Source organism: Anser cygnoides, chromosome 3 (assembly GCF_040182565.1).
Source record: "Anser cygnoides isolate HZ-2024a breed goose chromosome 3, Taihu_goose_T2T_genome, whole genome shotgun sequence".
NCBI classification, from domain to species: domain Eukaryota; kingdom Metazoa; phylum Chordata; class Aves; order Anseriformes; family Anatidae; genus Anser; species Anser cygnoides.
The window spans coordinates 51,791,413-51,814,703 of NC_089875.1; the positions used below are offsets into that span (position 1 = coordinate 51,791,413).

A 23,291-nucleotide genomic window follows, 5' to 3' on the forward strand; every position below is an offset into this window, starting at 1 on the left:
AATTTATCATAGTAAGGATTGGTACAAATTAAAACTGGGTTTAACTAGTTTAGGATTATAAAATTCGGATGAAAGGGTTCTTAGGTTGTCAAGCTTAATATCCTTCTCCAAGCAAGGTCATACAAGGTTGCTCAGGCCTTCATGTGGCCTTCTGCTCTTAAACCTTCAGCAACAGACTTTATGATCTCTGGGAAAGTTGTTTCAAAGCATAACCATCCTCATGAGCATTTATCTAGTCTGAACCTCTAACTTTGATTTGTTTGTCCATGGTCTGTTATCCTTCCACTGAAGCACTGAGGGATGCATCCATTAGACATGCAGACTTACCTGACACTTAAAACTGGACACTTAAAGCTTGGTTGCTGCCTACAACTTCTTTGAAAGCCTGTAGCACACCAGAAATGAAGCTGCATCCCAACCATGTTCCTTGCTTCTTGGTTTGTATGGGTTGTTAACCTTTCTAGCTAACCTGGAATTACCATAATCTTCCTGTTCAGCCACCTGTAGAAGTTCACTTGGACTGTAAATCGCTTTAACAAGCGAGTTTAATCTCCTAAACTACTTAAAGCATATCTGTACAAATACACTAAGTAGCTAGTGGAGCATTTGCAAAGTCTGTTTGTTTTGTACTTCTTGAATAGATATAGATACACAGCAAAAATTCTTGACTAAACATGAAATTTGTTTATTTGATTTCAAACAAGTAAGCTTACTGGACCCATGCGTTAACATAAACACTCTGACTAATGGTGTAAGGCCACTTTTTGGTTTCTGTCTAGTATGTCATAAAAAGCTTGTGTAGTAAGTTCAAGTTCCAGTTCCTTAAATACCTCTTTTATTGGAGAAATTGCCAGTAAAGGTAGACTTTTTTTTTGCTGAGTAACCTCTGTGCTTTTTCCTGTTCTTAGTTCTCAAATTCAACAGCAGAATGAAAACCAGACTGAAGCTCTGGGACTCTACCAGAGTGTGAATCTTCACTGTGTCTTGGCAATGTAATCCTGTACAGATTAGTTTTTCAAATGTCTAAATGGCTGCTTGAAGAGCTATTGCTGTTCTGTTTAAGCACTTTCCTTATCTTCTTTGTGGCTTGCTCTCTTCGTAAATTCCTTATGAATTTAAAGTGGCCATGACTGTCAAACTGTGGAGTATAGTAATTTTGATTTATTATGTCACTGACTGGAGAAGTTGAGCCTGAGTGATGTTTAGGAAATACAATTTAAGAAATACAATCTACAAAGATCAATTAGACTAGGCACAAAAACCTGTTGTAATTTACCTAAGATCTTTGTTTTGGAAAGATATCTGAAGCTTAGACGGACCTGATTTAACTTCAGACTGGCAAGTAGGAAGTATCAAACATTTGTTTTACATCTACGGGATATATCGTATAGTGATTCATCTCAATTTAATCAGATGAACAGAAGCCCTGTGCTATTGTATTTCATTACCTCTTGCAATTTGAAATATTTCAATCTTAAATGAGCAAGTACCTGGCGTGTAGTCCCTGTATTTAAGGGATCATTTTGAGATAAAGGACTTGAGTAAAAATCCAAGTCACTGCTTCAAGTAAAGTGTCTTACTTGGCATGTTTCCATTATCTTATTTCGTAAAGACTAGAAATGGCAAATAGTCATTCTGTATTGTAGTTGTGTGGTCTGTCTGTGCAGCTAATTTGTTTAAAAAGTTTAATGAGACTTTGCAACTTCTGAAAAAAATTATAAAGGACTTGGAGTAATTAGTGATGTAAATACATGTAATTACTATGTAATTTTCTAGATGTAACTTAGTTGCAGTAGTAAAAAAGTATGAGCTAATCTATGATCTAAGCTCTGGAGTTTTGTTTAAAATGTTAGACTGAGTCTTAATAGCATTCAGTCTCCTTGAAGTGTGCAAATCCTTGTTTATTATTAGTGATTAATTGCTGGGGAATACTTTGAGCAATTCTTAGAGACTTAGTGCCTGAGTCACTGTTTGATAGGTGGTGATAAGAGTAAATAGTTATAAAATGAATCTTTGTAGTAAAATCGTGGTGTTGAATGGTGAAATACTTTCAAATGGAGCTCCTTTATCTTCTGGCTTTTAGTATCTTAATGATCTTGATTCTAAAATGGAGAACTGGCTGCTTCCTTCCTCCTTTATGGAACACTTTACTTGCTATGGAAACAGTTCTCTAAATGTGCATACACATTCATCCTTTGTATAATGAATTACTGAAAAATGTAAGAAAATGAAGTGGCAATGTACAGGAATAAAAAAAAGTGTATTAGGAAAATGCCAGTGATATAAGTAATGATTCTGAATTGGAATACTCGCTTGGCAGTATGTGAAAGGTCACTTCAGACAGAACTCTTTGTTCTGCAGCAGCCCACTAGTGAAAATAAGGAACGTGCTAGATTCAGATTTATCTAATGAAGATTATTTGAAAGAAATTGTCTGTATTGTATGACTATTATAAAGCTCTGTTAGCTTGCTTTGTTTCTGTTTTTGTCTAAACAAGCATCTCTGGGAAGAAAAAAGTACTTGGTGTGGTTTTTAAACACAATCATGGTTTCTTTTATCACTACCTAACACGTTCATTCAGTGAAAAATTACTAGCTTAGACATCCTATGTTGCTTATGTGGACTCATAAATAAATTATAAAATTCATTTAGTAAAATTTTAGTAACATTTATCACTTCACTAGTTATTTTACCATTTTAGTCTGTATTCATGCAGAATGCTTCATTCCTCAACATTCCTTTTAAGTACCTTAAGAAGAATTTTATCGGTAAGTATGGTGTTTGAATAGTCTTGGCTTGGGAGATGAACAAGTAGAGGGTCAACATATCAGTATTGTTTTTTTCCTAGGTTCTAGGAAATGAAACAAAGTGTTCAGTCTTTTGATAAAAACATTCAAAATTTTGTTTTTCATTTTTTTAACTTAGAAACTTTTAAGCTGTTCATTATGATGACTCTTCTGAAAGCTTATGTTATGGTAATTGTCTTGTTGAAAGCTCATAGCTCCTTACGGAGCATATGGCTAATTCTCTTTCTAGACTATCCTTTACTTGTACATATCAATCCAGAAGAAAGGACTTTCAGCTCCTCACATTCAGATACATTTGATTTTTTTAACTTTTGCTTTGCAAGACTGTTCTGTAAACTGTGGTATTGAAGGCTGCTCTGTAGCTCCGTAGTATAGTGCTTGAGTCACATTATCAATTTCCATAGTTCATATTATGTTCAAGCAATTTTGATTACTATGAGTGAATTTGATTTTTTTGACAATGCTCTATCAGTCTTGATGTAATAAAATGTCTGCCCCTCCAAGATGCATTCCACATTCAATTACTATGCCACAAAAATGGTTTTATACTCAGTGTTTATTTAGTCCAATAAAACGATGGAATTGTTGTATTGTGCACAAAGATTACTTCAAGTCTGTTTGCTTTTTATAGCATCTGGCCAGTTTAAGTGCTAATGCTTCTATATAGATATTTCTACAGGCAAACTACTTTCTTTTGAACTTCAATTGCTTTTTTTCCCCAACTATGCTTTGCCTCAAGGTCACTAAAATCACTGCCTTCTACTATTTAGTAGTTTAAGAAAGAAAGGCTTTCAGTTAGATTGTCCATCAGAGTGGCAGTTATTTTCCTTGGATTATTGTTTTTAAGCACAATTACATGAGATTACTTTAGTTCTAATAGCTGTGACAGCACTTCTCATGTGTATAACAGCACAAGTGTCATAATGACTTGTCATTTTTGGGTTTCAGAAGTCAGAAAATGTAAACCTGTTGTGTCCTTTCTTAAAGATTGTATTTTTACTTGGGTGGAAAACAAGTTTGAAGACATTTTACAGCTTTATCTATGGTTGTTTATCTATGGTTGTCTTCCTCGTTTTTCTTTAAGAATTTAATCACATGATTCAAAATTTGTCTAGCAATCTTATATTCTGCATTTTTAAGAGTATCTTTTTTGCTTTTAGCCTTTATGCAGAACTGCAACCATACATAAACATTTGTTTAAAACTGGACTGAAGTTAATCACTATTAAAAAGGATTTGCTGTGATTTGCAGCTTGCCTTGAATTAGAACAAACAAGACTTAACTTCTTTAATCTTCTGCAAAAAAGTTACATCCTTAAAAGTGAATAGCAAAATACTAAAGTAAAATGGTGTACTGAGAGATTTAGTAGTCTCTACAGCTCAGCAGTTAACACTGCATTAAGACTGTGCAGTGATTCTTATTTTAAAACTAGAATTATCCTTTCATCCCTCAGGGTGTGGTCATAATTCATAATATCTTTTGGGCCAAGATTTAGCCATTCTTTTTAAGAGGTAGTGCTACTTTCTCTGAGTATCCCCATTTCTTAACAATTGCAGTAGCTAGAGTACTGCAGTTGCCCTCAACTCCAGAGTTCAGATAGGGATTTTCACACTCTATCAAAACCAGGAAGTTTTTCATTTTGACGTAGACATTCCTTTTATGAATCATCAAGCATAAACTTACAAAAGAAAGGTGTGGCAGTGCCCGATTGTTTGAGTTATTTAGTTTTTCTTTGCTGGCTGCTTGCACTGTTACCCAAATACTGGAGAGAAAGAGAGAGAGTGAGGATCAAAGCTAAAAAAGGTTAAAGCTAAACATGTGCTCTGACTCTTTCCATGGAATTCAATGGTAATGGTATATTTAAACTGGGCTTGGACAACTGTAGAATATATTACACAGTGTTTTGGGACCATCTTCCCCAAAATCAGTTCTGGGGTAAAAAATGAGACTGTATTATGACAGTGCAACCAATCAGTGCTGTAGCAAAGAACTCAAAACGATGAGTGAAAATTGTAACACAGCTGAGGTTCACCAAAATTTGGGGAGTGTCTATTTTACTAGAAAAGGCAAGACGTGTTCCTAGCAAAATCAAATGAGAAACAGTATCATTAGATATTTTTGAAATGGCAATGGGCAGATGGCTGTGGACTTAAAAGACTGTTCTCTGCTATGCAGCTAGTTCCTATACCGTGTCTTACTACATCAGTTTACCCAAAATATTTGTATAGTCCATTTTCTCTGCTTTGCTTTCTATGTCACACTGACTTAAGTTAACAAAACATCACTGCTTGTGAAAAGTTTGTCTGTTTGAAGATGGTTTTGCTCAAATTCAGTTCACTGTCCTGTAAGTTACCTCAGGAGCCAACTTCCCAAACAAAAGCAAGTCAGCATTGTTCTGCTACCTTTTCATCTCTTACCTATGTAGCAACTTCATACTTAAAGATGCAGCATATCTTCTTACAACTACTTCCATCTAGGATTTTAACCTCTTCTTTGTGGAAAACTTCCCAAAATTGCGGAGTGGCTGAGGTCAGAAGGGGCCTCAGGAGCTTGTCTAGTCCAACACCCCTGCTCAGAAGAGCAGTAGCTACGGCAAGGTAGCTTATGGCCATGTCCAATAGGGAGACTCTGAAGTCCTATCAGAAGACTACTGCTAGTGTTTGACTAGCCTCATACAAAGCAATGCACACGATTATTTTGGAGTGGAATTTTCTGTTTTGACTTAAGTGTTTTCTCATCCTGTCACTGGGTACCCCTGGGAAGAATCTGACCATCTTTAGTCTCCATGTCAGGTATTTCTACACACTGGTAAGGTTTACCTGCTACCACACTCCCAGGGTTTCACTTCTTAAGACTAAGCTTTCTCCTCATTTGTTCTGGAATACCTTGTGTAAAATCTGAGGAGAGTTAAGTCTGAGCCATCTAAGTTGGAGCTGTCTGAGCTCCGAGACTCCTGAGAGGAGTTTTCCTCTTCTCTCCAGCTACTATTTGCAGCTACAATAAGTGCAAAGTATTTAGGGCTAAAAAGCTGTTTTTTCTCCAAGTGACAACAGCAGTTACCTGTGTAATGGTTTAAGGAACAAAACGCACCGCCAAATAAGTGTTTAAAATTGTGTTTTAGAAGAGTGGTGACCAGAATGCCATCCATCCATTGCTAATTGGTATGTGTTATCTTAGGATATATTAAATCCCAATGGATTCCTGACATACAGCAGCACCGTACTTCTTTTATTGTCTTGTATTTTTATTTCATACTTTCCATCTATAAGGCTGCCTCTACCCTAACATCTTTTCCCTTTGGGGAGTGTCTGTCAGATACACTTCATGGCCTGAGACATTAGGCCAATGAAACAGCTGATTTGACCTTACAGATTCTTTGCCAGCTGGGAAACAAGCTTTTTTAAAATTCAGATTAACTTGTCTTTCCAAACAGACTACCCTTGTCATTGCTATTAGGGTATGGAATTCCAAATTAAGTCACCAGTTAAATAAAAGGATGTACCTTGATGGATGTAAAAGTTGAGAAACTCTTTTTCTTCTCAAATCACACAGATATGTGCTTTTAATGTCCTTTTTTTTTTTTTCCAAACACATGTAGAATTTCATGATAAAAGGTTCATTTTGAACTTCATGGGTAGCAAGTATGATTTTAACACAGCAAAGAATGAAGGGTTCTGGAGCTTACATACATTCTGATTTCTGTCTTTCCTCCTTCTTCACCCCAAAATATTTATAGGCATGCACTCAAATTTCTGTTTTTTTTTTTTTTTTTTTCTGATGTCTTTCACAGAACTGTATTACAAGAATTTGTATTTGCTGGGATGCTGCAAACCTCACTGGTCACCTGCAGTGGGATCAGGAATGAAATTTTCCTACTAAGAGGGAATGCCTCTTAGCTTCTCTGCCCAGTGAGTATGGGGAAGGGAAGACTGAAGCCACAGAGGAGCTGAAGGGTTTTACCTGTGCTCTGGGTCACAGACTCTGCTTGTGATTTCCAGCCTCAACCTGCGAGCATGCAGAACTCTTTGAGGTGTGGAGCCCTCTGCTGGTACTGAAGCAGTACCCAGCTGTCCAAACTCACCTCTGTGTCTGCCATCATTCATCTGCATGTCCTGATCAATATTTGATGGCACAATTGTCTGGAGGCCAGCAGCTCAGTCTGAAAATAAATAAACAAACAGGAAATGTTTGTTTGGTTCTCAAGTGAGAAGTGTCCCGGGGTACCTTATTTAAAATGGATGCTGCTGGACATAATGCTGAAGGAAATGCAAAGATGCCGGAGCACTTTCCACTTTGAAACATAAAAGTATATATTTGGCCTTCTGTCATCTTGGTATAAATCAAGACCTGATACTAGTCTAAAGCAAGCCTGTAGATATAGCAATATCTGCATGTTTTTCCTTGTATCTTTTGACCTACTCATGTCCTCTGTGACAAATATAAACAAATACATTTTAATTGATTTTCATATTAGTTTGAATAAGACTAAGTGAACACATATGATCTGTTCTATCACAGATTTTTCATCATGCACTACACACTGGGAAATAGTAAAAAGGTGGAGTTATTTAGAGAATAGGAGTTGTTAGGGATAGTGTAATGTCTGGACTGTATCTGAAAAAGTCCTCTTAGGTTAGTTGAAGTCAACTGTTTGCTGAATCCAAAAGCAGTTGACAAAGGTTAGGTTTACCTGACCTTGGTGAAACTCCGTTCACTTCAGTAATTGTAGGCTTCATATCAGGTACTAATTAGTTCTATCATTTTGATGTGAAAAAGATAAATGCTTGTCCACTTCAGCTCTAAATGCTCTCCAAGCTCTGGGACTATTTTCCTTTCCCATTCCCTTTCCATTTTCTTTTTTTCTTTTTTTCTTTTCCATTGACTTTTTTCTTTTCCCTTTCCATTTTTCCTTCCCTTTCCATTTCCCTTTCCTTTCCCCTTTCCTTTCCCTACCATTTCAAATGGGTACTTTTTGCTCTCAGTCTTTGTGTGTTCTCCATAAGCTGATTCATGTGATTTGAACATTTATGACAAAATGCACTTTATTTCCCATCTTTATTTTATTATTATTATTTTTTATTTATTTTTTTTCCAAATTACTGTCTTCAGAAAGTCCCCGGAAGCTACCTCGCAGCTTCAGAAAAGACCGCTCCACCACCGCCGAAGTTCAGCCTTTTCCTTTTTGCCACCCTTTGGGTCGCATCACGGCCTCTATTCCCAGCGGGCTTCCTTTGCTTGCGCCCCCCCCCCCCCCTCGTGCCTCCCCCGTTTCTCCGCCGCGCGCCCCGCCGCTGGCGGCGGCCGCCGGGACTCCGCCGGTGTGGTCGCCGAGGGGTCGCTATGCCGGGGGTCGGCTGGCCGCAGGGGCCCTGGGCCGCGGGGCGGCGCTGGACCCGCTACCTCCGCGGGTCCAGGTCGCCCGGCAACGCGGTGGACGCGGCGGCAGCCGCCGCGATGGGCTCCAAGGGTGGCAAGAAGAAAGAGGTCGGGAGCCGCAGCAGTTCCGGGCTCCTGGGCCCCAAAGAGTAAGGGCCCGGGGTGGGGGGGAGCCGGGGGGGTTGGGAGGGGAGCGGGGACCCCGCCGACACCGGGGACGGGCGGGCGGTAACGGGCCGGGGGCGTTCTGCCCCGCGGGGACGGGAGGGGGCGCGCCCCGAGCCGCCCCGTGCGCCCCCCGAGAGACCCCATGCGCCCCCCGGGCCACCCCCGGTGCTCGGATGGGACGGGACCGTGCCGTGGAGGGGGCGCGCAAACTGGCGGGGCGATGCAAGTTTGCTTGCTCGAGCGGATGCTTGGTTGAAAGCAGGGTCAACGGGAAAGGTGGGGGAGGGGGGGGGGCGAGTTGTTTGCTGTGGGTTTAGTTTGTTTGTTTGTTTGTTTTTGTTCTTTGGAGGCTCAGCTTTGTCACTGAGATGCAGAACCGCAGAGTGGTTGTGGTTGGCAGGGACCTCTCGAGGTCACCTACTCCCAAGCCCCTGTGCAAGCAGGGACACCCAGAGCAGGCTGCCCAGCACCATGTCCAAGCAGCTTCTGGAGACCCCACAGCCTCTCTGGGCGACTTGTGCCAGCGCTTGGTCACCCACAAAACACAGAAGTGCTCCCTCATGTTCAGAGGAAACCTCCTGTGTCCCAACTTGTGCCCATAGCCTCTTCATGTGAAAGTTGTGCTTTCTTCCTCCTATAGTACTTTTTATGGCCCTGTCAAGTAATGATATCCTGCCAGAAAGATTTTGCATGTCAGAATGTATGTCTTAGGCCTTAAAGAGAGTAGCAGAAATGAGATCACACATGCACATGATAGGTCGTGTTGTGATATGGTTAGGTTTCTACACGCGAGGAGCACTATGTTGGCCACAGCTCAGGGTATGAATCATAGAACCACAGGATGGTTCAGGCTGGAAGGGACCCTGAAGATCATCTTGTTCCAGATGCATTAGGCTTATGGGTACAAAGCATTAGATTTACGTTAAGCAGCAGACAGCAGTGAGTTTTCACTGAAAAGTTTTTTGGGGCTTAAAAAAACTCAGAGTTTTTAATCAGGAGGATAATTTGGGGATCACAGGCAGCCATTCATTTTCATCGTCTAGAGGAACTAAGCTAGCTGAAGTTTTCAGGGCAAAACGGCTAATGACCCTTACAGCACATCAATTTCATTTACAGGAACGGAACATAATTCCCAGTCCCTTGAATGTTTGTTTTATGTTATAACGAATCTCAGGAAATTAAGTGTATATATAATATATATATATATATAAACATTCTCCCTGTTCATTTCTTAAATATTTCTGTGTAAATAGCATCTCCTGAGATATTTAAAAACTAGTCCCTGTTTCTTAGGTATTTAGTGCAGATTTTCCTCTGTGAAAATGTGTATTTCTCCCTGCAAAGACAAATAACTAAATAGAAAACATTGAATTTCTTTCACTGTTGCTGTTTTGATCTATGAATTCTATATTTCTATCTTTTGAGCAACTTTCTCAACCTAAACTATGTAAATATGCGCACATGACACTGTCTGGATTCAGACAAAAAACAAACAAACAAACACTAGTGACACAAAGTATGTGCTCATGCCCTTTTCATTTTCCTGCCATAAATAAAGGTGTTGGTCCTATCACTTACTCCTCTCTTGAAATCAATCTTAAAATGCTCCTTTCTTCTTACTTCATATCCAGTCACCCAGCCTTTGCAACAAAATATTTTGTTTCAAATTTTCATACTTCTGTTTCACGTTTCACATCTTGATTCACATTTTATCTTTCCTGTTGCTGTGGTCAGCCAGCATCTCTAGTTCCTCTCTTTTCCTCTCTGATTCCCTTTGCTCAGTAACTTATTTTTTTCTTGTCTTAGCCACAGCCATGCTGCCCCTCATATTTACTTCAAGCAGTATATCAAAATTTTTCTGACAATATCTAAGCTGTCAGGGACAGCTGAATTTTCTAGCACAGGTAAAGTACTATTTTCCTACTTTGCACTGTATGTAAAATTGATTGGGCTATCATCCAAAAGATTTTTTTCCCATAATAGACATTTTTACAGTGTAAGATTTTTTTTTTTTTGAGATGATAAAAATATGTACTTTTATGTAGTAAAATTGTTCATTCTCTCCCATATCATAGAAAACTTGTAAGAGAATCATTCATATGAAATGAATTATTTGTATCAGAATATCTAGAACAGAATCTTTTTCTTTAGTACGCAATTGCTTTAGGCTTTATTAAATGAGACCACGATGGATAAATAAGATTAGAAAATCATTTTCCCTGTCAAGTTGAGACTAGAGAATATCTAATTACAACTGTTTTGAATGATATTAAGTTTTACTGGAATGCCTCTGGAGTGTGAATAGGAGATATGGTTGCTATATATTTGAAATCTCTTGATGGACCTAAAAGGCAAGAGACATGATGTATCTCTCAATCTGCAATTATCATCTAATTGTAAGGGAACAAATGTCCAGTATATGCCAGTGTTAATTCAGTGTTAGCATAGGAATATTTACTCATTTCACTAGGGCTGTTTTACATAAGCAATAGTAGCTTGAGTGTGTCCTAATGGTGGTTTAGTGACAGGTTACTAGACTACAGAAGATATTGTTACAATCACTTGATTGTAATGCTGAATCTTTGTAACCCAGAATATATAAGTTGCATTAATTTTGTTTTCACCAAACCAATAACTTCTATTTAAACTGTAACATGTTTTTTGTGTTTATTTGGTCGCTGTTGTGCCCTTTCCTGCTAGAGTAAGACTCATCAGTAAACTGCTAGATGTTATAGCAGTTCTGATACTGCTTTTCTGATTAACCTGTCCCTGCTATTTTTTTTTTTTGTCATCCTGAAATATTACTAAGGAATTTTTTGGATGGATGGATGGATGGATGGATGGATGGATGGATGGATGGATGGATGGATTAAAGGAAGGAAGATAAAGTGGTCGGTTTAGGACAACGCATGTCATGCCAAGTTCAGCAAACTACCTGATAAATCTTCTTGTTCAAGCTGTTGGGAAAAAATTATTTCAGTATCTGTTGAGTTGTAGATAATAAGTGAAATCAAGAAAAGCTAGTGACAGGTTATTCTAAACTTCAGCCTAGATGTTTTGTCTTAAACATTTTACCAGAAAGGTAGCCCATAATTTTCTCATGAAACTGTAGAGCACAGTACTGTAAAGCACTGGAAAATTAAATCTGAATTCAGCACTTGCTACGTTTTCAGTCGTATTGTTTTGCATGCTCTGTAAGTTGTAGGTGCATTTTGAGTTGCTTACAGGCCATATTCTGTAACAGTGTTTATTTTCAGTAAGAAATTATGGGGAAAACATCTTAGTACTCTCTTCAAAGTTCTGGGTGAAAGTCTGGTTTTGCTGAAATCAGTGAAAGCTGTTGATAGTTGGGAGCTGAACATACTGGGGCTAAAAAATTGCCCTTGAGAACATTTTTGACGACTTGAATAGTCTTTCTTCTTGCTTTTAGCACAAGATAGGGACCCTTATTTTCCAGATTGTTGGGAATTTGTACCCCAAACCCAACAACAAAAAGATATTTTGGCATTCCTAGTCCCTTTGAAAGGTTAAACATTGAAATGTATTTCTTTTTTTTAGTTGTGCTGTAAGCCAGTGGTCTACAAGCTTTTTTGATTGTACACCACTATCAATAAAAATTGTGAGCACACTCCCCCAGTACACTTATATTTATTTATTTGTAAATTATATGCATGCAATACTGAAGCTGTAATATTTTCTTTCTTTTTCTTCCACACCCTACTTTGGAAAGCACTACTATACACCACAAAGTATCTATGGAGAGAGCGAGCGACCAGGCAGATTCAAATGCTGAACTACAGTCTGTTAAAGTCTACAGGAAGCTTTTTATTTTGATCAGGCTTATGGTCGAAACTTAGAACTGTAGACTGTGATTTATGCAAAATGGAAGCAATGTTTCACTTACAACATTTAGCATTGCTTCTAGAGTGCTTTCCCCTTTGTCATAGGATTTGTGATGTGCATACCAGAATAATAGGAATGCTATTATTAGCAGACAGATTGACAGATCCATGCTATTTCTTTATTTGGAAATAGATTCTGTATAACAAGGAACATCTGCATCATAGTAAAGTTATTCTGTAGATCTGTATCATTGTTGTCAACAAAAATCATCAGAGTACTGAGTTGATTCTGCAGGAGCCTACCCTGGAACAAAATATTAATACTGCTGCTTCTATTATTTATATTTTTTATTAAAATTGCTGAACACAGTGATAGGAAAAATTTGCTATGTAACCCTATGATTTAGTCTTCACTTTGATTGCCAGTTCTGTGTTGGAGGGATTAATCTATGTTTCCTCATTTAGTGATTTTCTGCTAATAGTAAACTAATGATAGTAATGATTGTGAATATTTTATTAAAGACAGTTTACCAAGTCTTTTTAGTGGGTTGTGGATGTTAGAAGTAAATATTCTTATGTGCATACTATTAGGTTGAAGCTGTGTTCTTTGTATGTATGACAATTACTTAAAAAGATGACAAGGAAATAGCTATTATGTTCATTCTGTTACTGAGCTCGTTCAGTAAATTTGTGTACACCTTCTAGTGTCCAAATTTTGCATACGCCTGTCTATGGGAACTTCAGTAATGTTGCTGTTCATGTACCAGAAAAAAAAAGAAATGGAAGTTTGCAAGCTGCCTTAGAAAATATTGTCCCATTAGTTTAGTATTCCTTGCAATTGCAAAGTAGGTTTTATCTTTCTCTCTCTCTCTCTTTTTTTTTTTTTCTTTTTTTGTTTTCTGAACAGAGCTTGCAGTTGCAGGGACAAAATGCATTTTGTCTTTTGTGTAATACTGTCTTCTTACTAGTAAATGGTATTTGTTTTCATGTGTCTCCAATGGTTGAAATACTGAATAGAACTATCAGTAGTATAAAAAAGGAAAAAAGGTTAATAGTTTTTAAATATAATTTAAAAACAAATCCTCAGAACAGTCAAGGCTTACCATAAAGAATTACGGTGCTATAATTTTAACAACTATAGGTAAAACTAATGCAGAAGCCCTCTGAGAGTAATGTGTACAAATATCTGGACAATATATTTTGATCACCTTAAAATTATTTTCATAGATTTCTAGTCAGACCAACCTCTTCTCCCCCCCTCCCCCCAAATGCTGATAGTAGTCAGCAGAGTGCGTATGTAATATGGAAAATCAATGGGGATTGTTGGTGGATTATACTGCAGTACTGGAACAGGACTTTGTAAGCATACAGAGAGGGCAGGAAATTTCCTTTGTACTCTCTAAGCCAGACTTCACATAGGTCAATCTGCAGGATGCTCCACTGGGTCTTTCTTCATTACTGCTTTCTAATTAGGTGGCTGTTCCCTTCAGGAGCTATGCAGTTGTTAGAGATGACAGACTGAAGAGCTCAAAAGAACAGCTGTCCTTAAAGCTTTTCTTAATTGCACCATTAGAGGCTACTGAGAATCTGATCTTTTCCAGGTTTCAACAGCTACAGTGAATTGCAGGAATTGATGCTTTTGTCACCGCTGAAGATTCTGGCTAGTAACAATGATAATGAATCGAAATGCTTTGTAAATTAATTTGATGAAACTCTATGTCATTGAGCCCAGTTCTCTGAATTAAACTGAAGTCATCAGCATCTGCCAGCACAAAGAAAAATCTGAATTAGTGTTTGGGTTATTAGGGACAAAAGTGAGGAGTTAATGGTCAGTGCCAAGAGAGGCAAGTGGTGTAGGGATAATTGTAGCATAGGCACAACTTCCCAATGTACAGGGGAAGGTCAGAGTGCTGTCTGAGATCTTATTAGGGAGAGCAGTAGCTAAGAGCAATGTTTACTGCTGATGGATCCTTCAGCACCTGCAGAGACAGGCTGGAGCCTGGACTGGCTGGAAGCAATGATTGAAGTTCAGCTGTGTGCCTGATTGCACTGAGTAGCAGGTTGCTGCATTGCTGTTGTGCAGTGGGATGCTGCACCAAAGCCTGGGATTACCTCATGTTTGCTATTAGGATTAAAGGTTGAGACAGTAAGAACAGGAAAAAAAAAAAAAAAAAGTGCTCCTTTGCTAATTCATACTTGCACTCCCAGAGACCTAGGGGAAGGAGTCAGCAAGTGTATGATTGTTGTTTTATCTACTTCCAGTGTGTTTCTCAGGTAAATATCCTGAAGGTTTAGATTACAGCAGTGGTTTAGAGAATAGGGTCTGAATAGATGAACTTTTTGATGTTTTTGGGGCCCCACTAGATTGACTGAAGTTTAAGAGTGGGAAACCTCATGTCTTATGGATAACTGCACAGTGGTTGAACTTGAAGCTGCTTTCAGTGTTGTGCTGGATTACTACTGCTGGTTACTGTAAATTGTAATGTGTGCTAAAAATTTACATAGAAAAGGTCTGTGGAAAAGATTGTCTCTGAGCATCATTGTGGCCTTCCTCTGGGCCTGCTCTAACAGCTCCACATCCTTCTTGTGCTGGGTGCCCCAGCCCTGGACGCAGAACTCCAGGGGGGGCCTCACAAGGGCAGAGCAGAGAGGCACAATCCCTTCCCTCGACCTGCTGGCCACTCCTCTGTTGATGCAGCCCAGGACACGGTTGGCCTTCTGGGCTGCAAGAGCACACCGCTGGCTTGTGTTGAGCTTTTTGTCCACTAGACCCCTCTGCTGCTCTCAACGAGTTCTTCTCCCAGTCTGTGCTCATGTCTGGGATTACCCCAACATAGGTGCAGCACCTCGCAGCTGGACGTGTTCAACCTCATAAGGTTAATGTGGGCTCACTTCTCAAGCTTGTCCAGGTCCCTTTGGATGACATCCCTTCCTTCTGTTGTATTGACTGCACCACTCTGCTTGGTGTCATCTGCAAACTTGCTGAGGGTGCACTCAATCCCACCGTCTATGTCACTGGTAAAGATTTTAAACAGAGATAAGTATGGTTTGGTGGGTTCTGATTAAGTTCCACTAGAGGCTTGAAGCAGATTTAAATTTTTGGACGAAAGACATTGAGGGTACTAGTCCAGTTTATCACTGATGCCATACATTTGCAATTTTTGGATTAGCCATATCCATTTTATGGTTAATTCTTCTGTATTTATTGGAAACTGGGCTAGAAAGGGTTTATTGGCTGTTTGTGGTACCATTATGACAAGGCACTCCCTGTTCTCTCAAATAATTCAGAAGTAACATAAATCTGTAATGGCCCGGGATTCCAATGCTTCCAGCTGCAGAAACAAAGAGTAGAAATGTCTCTGTAGCTTAAAGCTTAACCAAACAGTGGGCAAAAGATATCATCATGCAATTGCTTACTTTCCCTAGACATAGGAATGTTAGTAAGTAAATACATAATGATTTAGGTTCAATTTGGATGAAATTCCCTGGTTTATGATTTTTCTTGAGAAGCTATTTACTGCATCAACATGCATCTGCAAATGCTTATTGTTCTAATATTAAACTGTAATCCAACAAAAAATAGAGTCATTACTGGAGAGTTTGTGTTGTCTTGCCTGAACATAAAACATCCACTTCTAATTTATTGTCTTTTCTTGTCTATTTACTTTGTACATGACTCATATTTCTGAGGCTGGTGTTTTTGTTAGTCTCAGAAACAAAGTTAAGCAGACCTAGAATTTTCTGTGTAAGCATTTTCTGGCCTAAAAGATGAAGAGCTTGCTTTCAGCACCTGTGCTTCATTGGTTGAAATGTTTCAGTGTACACTCTGTGTAATAAAGCTCCATATAATTTTATCTTTATAGTCAATTAATTAATACTGGTTTTTTTCCTCTTCTGCCTTTAGCTTTTTTGAGTTTCATTCTTTGAGGTGAGAGAATGGGTTCTTCCCAAAGTAAATATGGTAAACATATTGTAAGTTTAAAAACATATTATATATTAGCCTACCAGTATGTTGAATTTGTGGTTAACCACATTTCATTCCAGCTAGAAAATTATGTATTCAAATTTTTTTTTCTTGCTAATTTTAATTAAAAAAATAAACCCCTTAAGAACTCAGCCTATTGTGATCTGTAGCCTTCAAACTTCATGGACTTATGGGCATGAAAAGACTAAGTCATATATCAGTGGCAATATCACGATAAATGCTATACTCCCTGTTGGTCCTAATTTTAGGTTATTCTTTCCCTGTAACTCTAAGCACTGTCAGAAGATCTTGCAGGCAAGCATTGTCCATGAGCCATTAATTGAACTATGCAATCAGATATATGTCTAGACTTCTGTTACAATGAACTGTGCAATAAAAAAAAACAGCTTCCAGCAGGAGAACTATATAGCAGTAATAGTGCTGCCAAAAGAAAAAAAAAAAGAAAAAAAAGAATTGTGCTTCAAAACTGGAAAGCATTCCTAAAATAACACATTAGATACTCTGTTTGCTATGGATTATTCATCTACTTAAACAGAATTGCCTTTAGCTTTTGAGAGCTCTGTGTAACAACACTGAAGAAATGGGGTTTCCTGGTGTTCTTGTCAAGGCACGCTAAGTGCTTTGTAAATGAGTTGACCTAAATCCACAGAAGTACTAAGGTGCTCTGTCATGCAGAGATTTTCAGTTCTTAGTTAATTACCCATGTGCCATACAGAAGGCACAAAAGTATTTTACAGAAGCCAACAAGGAAGAAATGCCAAGGAAAGGAGCAAAGCTCAAGTCATATTAAAACAAAACAAAACAAAAAAAAACATTGGAGTACCAAACTAGTCTGGAAAGAGGTGCGACAATCTTCCCAGCATTCCTATAGCTGAGTCTAAGGTCAGGTTAATCTTTTCAGCAGGAAACAGTGGGAGAAGCAAACTCAGAATAACTAGTTTCATAATTTCTAGGGTGCTATACAAGTATTTGGAGAAACATGACCTCAGATTGCTTCTTAGAGTCAGGAGCAGTAAAGAAGGATTTAAAAAGAGATACTCAATTTCCTGCCTCAGAGAACAACCAGAACCAGTGGATGCTCTGTGACCAAACTGTTAGTGGTTTTTCACACAGAGCTCTGATGGAAAGGAACTAAGGAACATTTTTCCTTTGTTGTCTTGAGTTTGACAGAGGTATGTGCTATGTGAGATAGGCTGTTCCAGTAACCGTACATCATTATTCTCTCCTGAGTTGCATCTGATGCAAAGGAGTTCTGAAGGCTAAATATTTTGAGTGGTCAGGTGTTTTCCTTTTATTGATATTAAATTTTCTGTGTTTTATGTTAGATACATTATTTTTCTTGTGTCATGAGAACAGATAAATAATTCACTATTGTCTATACTATTCATTATTTTGTACATTTACACTTTGTTATTCCTCCATGCTCTGAACTATTGCCTGTCACTGAATTTCCAAAGTTTTGGTTACATTGTTAGGGCAGCTGGAACCAATCAATATGTCATGCAAAAGCCATAATATCCTAAGTGGCATTATACTGTTCTCACATATTGGGCATCCTGCTCCTAATGTCTTCTAATATTTGGTTTGCCTTCCTTGACTATACTTGAACAGAGATCCTTATAGATCTATCATAATGACAGGCAGCTCATGACTCTGAAGCGTTATCATTAACAGAATTATATACGCTGTAATCAATTGCTGCTAGTTGGAAGGACAGTGCATTGATCAAACAGAAATTTTATCTGCAAAGTGGATGTAGATGTTGACAGACTACAAGATGCAGCTACAACCTCTTGGTGCCCATGTTAGTCTGTACTCGTTTCACTTGGCCTGTCACCTCCACTGTTTGAAACCAGGTATTTATTTCAGCTGACATCATTCACATCTGCAGCACATTCCAGAGTCAACAACTTTGGAAAAATCAGTCAGAGATCAACTCTCTTGACTGGAATTGTCACCTGAAACAGGCACTCTTCTTACCAGGACTTGCTATGACTCTAGCTTGGTCTTGGTATATCATATTTTCATCTCTAAAAGTGAGTATGATAAAGCCATCCTCAGTAAAATACTTTTGTCTCTCTTCATTAAAAATGCTTGTTTAAGAGCTAGATATTACAAGGTTTCTGCTTTGGCAGGCAACTCTTGATTTTAATCTTCAGTGTTCTGCTCTTGGAATGTAAATTTATATATATATATACACATATATATATATGTATATATTATTGAAGTTTGTATATATTATTGAATGTTTTTAAAAGTTTATCTGACCTCTAGTGTGGGCAGCGTATGAAAGGCTGGCAGATGAATGACTTCCAGGCCATCTAATACTTTTCATTATCAAGTGCATCTTTCAAATATGCTAAATAGGGTTTTTTTGCTTTTTTTTTTTCATTTTATATAAAAAGTCTTTTGACAGCTCTGTAGAATCAAGAGCAGAAATTCTTTACTGCAGCTAGCTCTTACCACTGAAAATGGCAAGATGAGCTTTTCTAGCCTTGCTCTCACATGCTACAGATTCTTGATTTTTTCTGACATTCAAAGCAGCAGTGTCCACGCTTTTTTGCCCTGAAGCTCACCTGGTTTTGCTTCTTTCTTTGAGCTGTTTACTAATGGTAGTTTATGCAAAAAAAAAAAATATTATTCTTCTTCCTGGAATGAAAAAAAAAAGGTTAAAACAGTCCAAAATTAATAACACTCTGTATGAACATAACACAAGCTGTGAACTTGAAGGTTGAATGGCACATAAATTCTTCACCAGAAATATGTGAAAACTTTACTTAGTTTTAGCTTTGCTAAGATTTCATCATGATCTGTATGAAATATTCAGTTGCCTTCTCACTGCATTTGTCATCATTTTTATGAATGTATCTTCATCTATTTTTCTCTAGCATATGGCACAAGTCTTGTACTCTGGCTATTGTGATTTTTATATTCAATTTCTGACTTTTTTTTTTTCTGTTAAAATTTGTATATAGAAAAAAAAAGTATAGTTGACATAAATTGATCAAAATACCAAAAGTCTAAATTTTGTTGATAAGAACTGATCCAGACTTTGTAAGAAATTCAGCTGATATTTTAAAATGTTAAAGACCAAAATTTGGACAATATTTATAGGGCAACAAATGGAATTAGGCTGAAAATAAGGACAGCAAACTCAAAAATAAGTTTTAAAAAACATAATGCTTCTACACTAATACTTTCTACCTTTCCACCATGCTTCTTTGAAAAAATCGCAAGGAAACACCTGTACAACTGGAGCAAGAGACTTGGCACATAGCATTTTTCCCCCCTCTATAGCCTGGAAAGCAAACCAAGAATTACCATCTCAACTCCCATTAACATGCAGGCAAATGAAAATAAGAAAAAATCTGGACTTCTCTCTCACAAGGTTGAATGTGAGGCTTCATGAACACTCTCTTAGCAAATGTGCAGAAGTGTTTGAAATAGTCTCATTCTTGGTAAGTTACTTAAGTCTACTTTGTCATCTGACACCTACAAGGATGTTGGCTACATTTAGAAATGAGCATATTACACTTCAAAGTAGTGACACACATTAAAAACTCCTTTAAAAATGACATGCCTATAAAATATAATCACTTGGTATTCATCTTTTCTTTTTAGTATCACTTTAATCTTCTACAGTTTGATCTAGCTTCACACAGAACACTGTGCTTTTTGAGGAAAAAATCCTAGACAAGGCTTACCTCAGCAGACAAAAATGAAGTGATACAAAACCTGTTGTCATAGGTTTTGCAAGCAACTGTCATTACAACTTAGATGCCTTACAATTATTTATTCTGCTCCTTGTACCTGAACTGTGTCCATGCCTTGATTCTCTCCCCCATCCATGAGAGCTCTGAACTTTCAGGCTAGTGTAATTTTTTCTACAAAGTACTTTAAGTCTTGCCCCCCCGTCTGATGTAAGAATAAAGTTACCATAAATAACACATGCATATTTTGGTTTTATTTTGTAATTACTGCTTACTGTATTAATAGTAATAACTGTATTTTCCTTGGTGCTTATTAGATCATCTGATCATGACTAATTCTATTCATTCCTCTTCTGAAGAATGGCACTATGTATGATTAAAAAGAGCAAATCATTTTGCAGTGGAGTTACTGATACTTGGTTAAATGTTCTCATATGCTTTCCAGATCCTTGTGAACTTGGGTGTTGTCATAGTTTCCATGCTAAAGGATGCTACCTTTGAAGAACCATTTCAGTGATTAGACTTTAAAACCACTTATTACCATAATTAAAGTTTTCAGAGTTTTATTATTATTATTATTATTTATTTATTCTTTTTCCTTTGGGTTTTGAAGAGATTAGGAAAAAAGTTCAGTAGCTTTCCTCCCAGGGGACTTTTGGAGGAGAATTTGAACCATCTTTTTGTTCTCTGCCCTTTTTTCTAATTAATTTTTTTACTGAGGCCAGAAATTGTTCTTTCCAGCTGCTCAAGCAATTCAAGGGAAGGGACTCTTATTTTCTTTACCTTTTCCTGGAAAGAGTCCAAAATTCTCATCTCTTTGTGTCTTAACATTAGTTCCCAACTGGGAATATGAGATGTGAGATTCCTCATCTCCATCTCTTCCTTCACGTTGTTCTTACTTCTGTACGTATTGAGGAGTTCAGAGCATCCAGAAGAGCGATAAATGATAAAAGGGTAAAAGTTTCAGCTCTGAGTCTCATTCACTGTCCTACCAAGTATTAGTTACCTAAATATCATGTCATGTTACTGAATCATTTATATTAATTATTGGCCATCCCAAGAAGTGAGGTCAAGGTGATATCAGGTATATGGTTAATAGCGTATTTTCTGGGATCTGATTGAAACTATGCTCTACAGTATGATGGTTATTAACATTTCATGAAAATAGTAGACAGTATTTAATGAAAGTTAAAAGATTTGCAGCTTTAACTCTAGGCTAGCAACAGTCTCCAAGAGACAAAATGAAAATGATGAGAATCAAATTGATTTGGTCTTCCTTTGGGGTACTGTTATGATCTAATCTGTGGGTTATTTTTTAATCTTTAGGACATGCTATCAGAAATGTTGGTGACCGTCTACCATATCACTTAAATGCATCATACTACAGATACAATGGCTGGTTTGTTTAACAGTTTAACAGTTGCTGTTCAGATGCAAATGCTCAGTCTTCTAGTTCTCCAAAACATGCTTTAAGCACACACACACACATCAATGCACAACTGAAGTTAGCAGATGCGTAGACAGTAACTGTAGCATGGCTGCTGAGTAGTAATTAAGCCAATCAAAATTTAGGTTCAATTTTGCATCTCAATCCCCAGCTAGAGATCCCAATACTATGTACTATGTCCATCAAGACATCTGTATTTCTTTCTTAGGATGACAATACAAAGCAGATCTTAACAGACCTGGAAATCTAGGAAGAAGGTTTAATAGGTATAAACCAATGAAGCCTAAGAGCAAATAAAACCTAAACAAGCTTTAGATGCAAAAAGTGTCACCTTTGCTAACTTTCTCTTAAGAAATGACAGCAATCTCTGAAAGAACAACAACAACAAAAAAACCCTCAATATATCCATATGCAAATAACTAACCAAAAAACCTGAAGAAGTCATTGATATGGTGGAATCTCTGTTTTTGTTTGTTTGTTTGTTTCTGAACTTCCAAAGTACAGTCATGGAGACAGTGAGAGCTGATGCATTTTTATCTAATGCCAAGCAAGATTATATGTGACATAACTTTTGCAGGGGGAGGTTGGTAAAGAGAGTATTTTTTTCTAATTTTATGCACCAATGTAGAAATGGAAAATATTTGAGGAATGTATGAAATAGGAAGAATGGTGCATTACCAGATTACAAAACAATCAATCAGTCAAACAAACAAAAAATTCTTCTTTAACAGAGGAGAAACAGAATTCTTCTGTTTCGGAGAGGAGAGGAGAGGAGAGGAGAAGAGAGGAGAGGAGAGGGAAAGGAAAGGAAAAGAAAGGAAAGGAAAGGAAAGGAAAGGAAAGGAAAGGAAAGGAAAGGAAAGGAAAGGAAAGGAAAGGAAAGGAAAGGAAAGGAAAGGAAAGGAAAGGAAAGGAAAGGAAAGGAAAGGAAAGGAAAGGAAAGGAAAGGAAAGGAAAGGAAAGGAAAGGAAAGGAAAGGAAAGGAAAGGAAAGGAAAGGAAAGGAAAAAAAGAAGTGTTTGGTATAAGAAAAGAGAAAATTGCAATATCTTTAGCTTTTTATAGCTGATGTACATAATGAAATGGAAGTGTCATGCAAGTGTATTTTTAGGGCTCCAGTTGTACAAAAGTCTCATTATAGTATTGCATTTCTGCTGTAGGATACTGCTAAATAGCAAAGAGAGATTTTGACTTAAGTTCTTTTTATCCAAATAGTTGAAGTAGATGTGCTTTTTCTGCAGTAAGTTTTATTTAAACCCTTTAGTGTTGTGTTTTCCTTTTGTTCTGTTTTCAGTGTCATGTTGCTTCTCAGGTCCCTGCAGCTTCTTCCTTTGTTCTTTTGAGTGGACAACATGTGCAGTTTGTTCCCTGTGGCTGTTGGAGAATATAATTTAGATGTGACCTGTGCATACTTTATCTACTTTCAAGTTAGGTAGTTAAGGGGAAGGAGCTGCTATATTCTCAATCTAACTAGTTCCGTTTTTCAGCCCTTCGTATGCACTGGAAAAACAATGTGCACAGATACTACAAGTGTTAGCTGGTAGCTATGTACCCTTTGTGTATTAGTCCTGGTGAAAATCACTGCAGTCTCAGCAGACTTTTTTTGCCAGAGCTGTGAATCCAAGAAAGAGTGTAGTGAGTGTTCTAGAGGTGGGAATCCTATTCCCCAAATACATTCTGCCGTATCTCTTTTATCCATAGCAAACTCCTTTGGGTTGGTTAAAGTGAGTGAGACTGCAAAACAAAAACAAAATCACTTAAAAAGTTGAAAGGCTTCTGTTAGATGAGTTGAATTAGGCTATGAAGTCTAAGACTTGTATTGGAAAGGAAGGAGAATGATATGGCTTGAAGCAGTAGAAAAGGAAGAGGGAGGAAACTGTGCCCTAGGATTCTGTTTTTGTGCTTCAGCTGTCCCATTTACTTCTGCAGAATTCCTCATATAAAATATTTGTGTCGG

General features: G+C 37.7%; 1 protein-coding gene across 2 annotated transcripts in view; it reads left to right on the top strand.

The window, feature by feature from the left end:
* Nucleotides 1–8,098: 8,098 nt before the first annotated feature.
* Nucleotides 8,099–23,291, top strand: part of ADGB (androglobin) — a 118,497-nt gene continuing 103,304 nt past the window's right edge. For both annotated transcript variants that reach the window (XM_066994174.1, XM_066994175.1), the window contains exon 1: nt 8,099–8,332. In XM_066994174.1, coding sequence (XP_066850275.1) covers nt 8,148–8,332 — 185 coding nt within the window. In that variant the 5' untranslated portion in view covers nt 8,099–8,147. The remainder of the gene's footprint in view (nt 8,333–23,291) is intronic.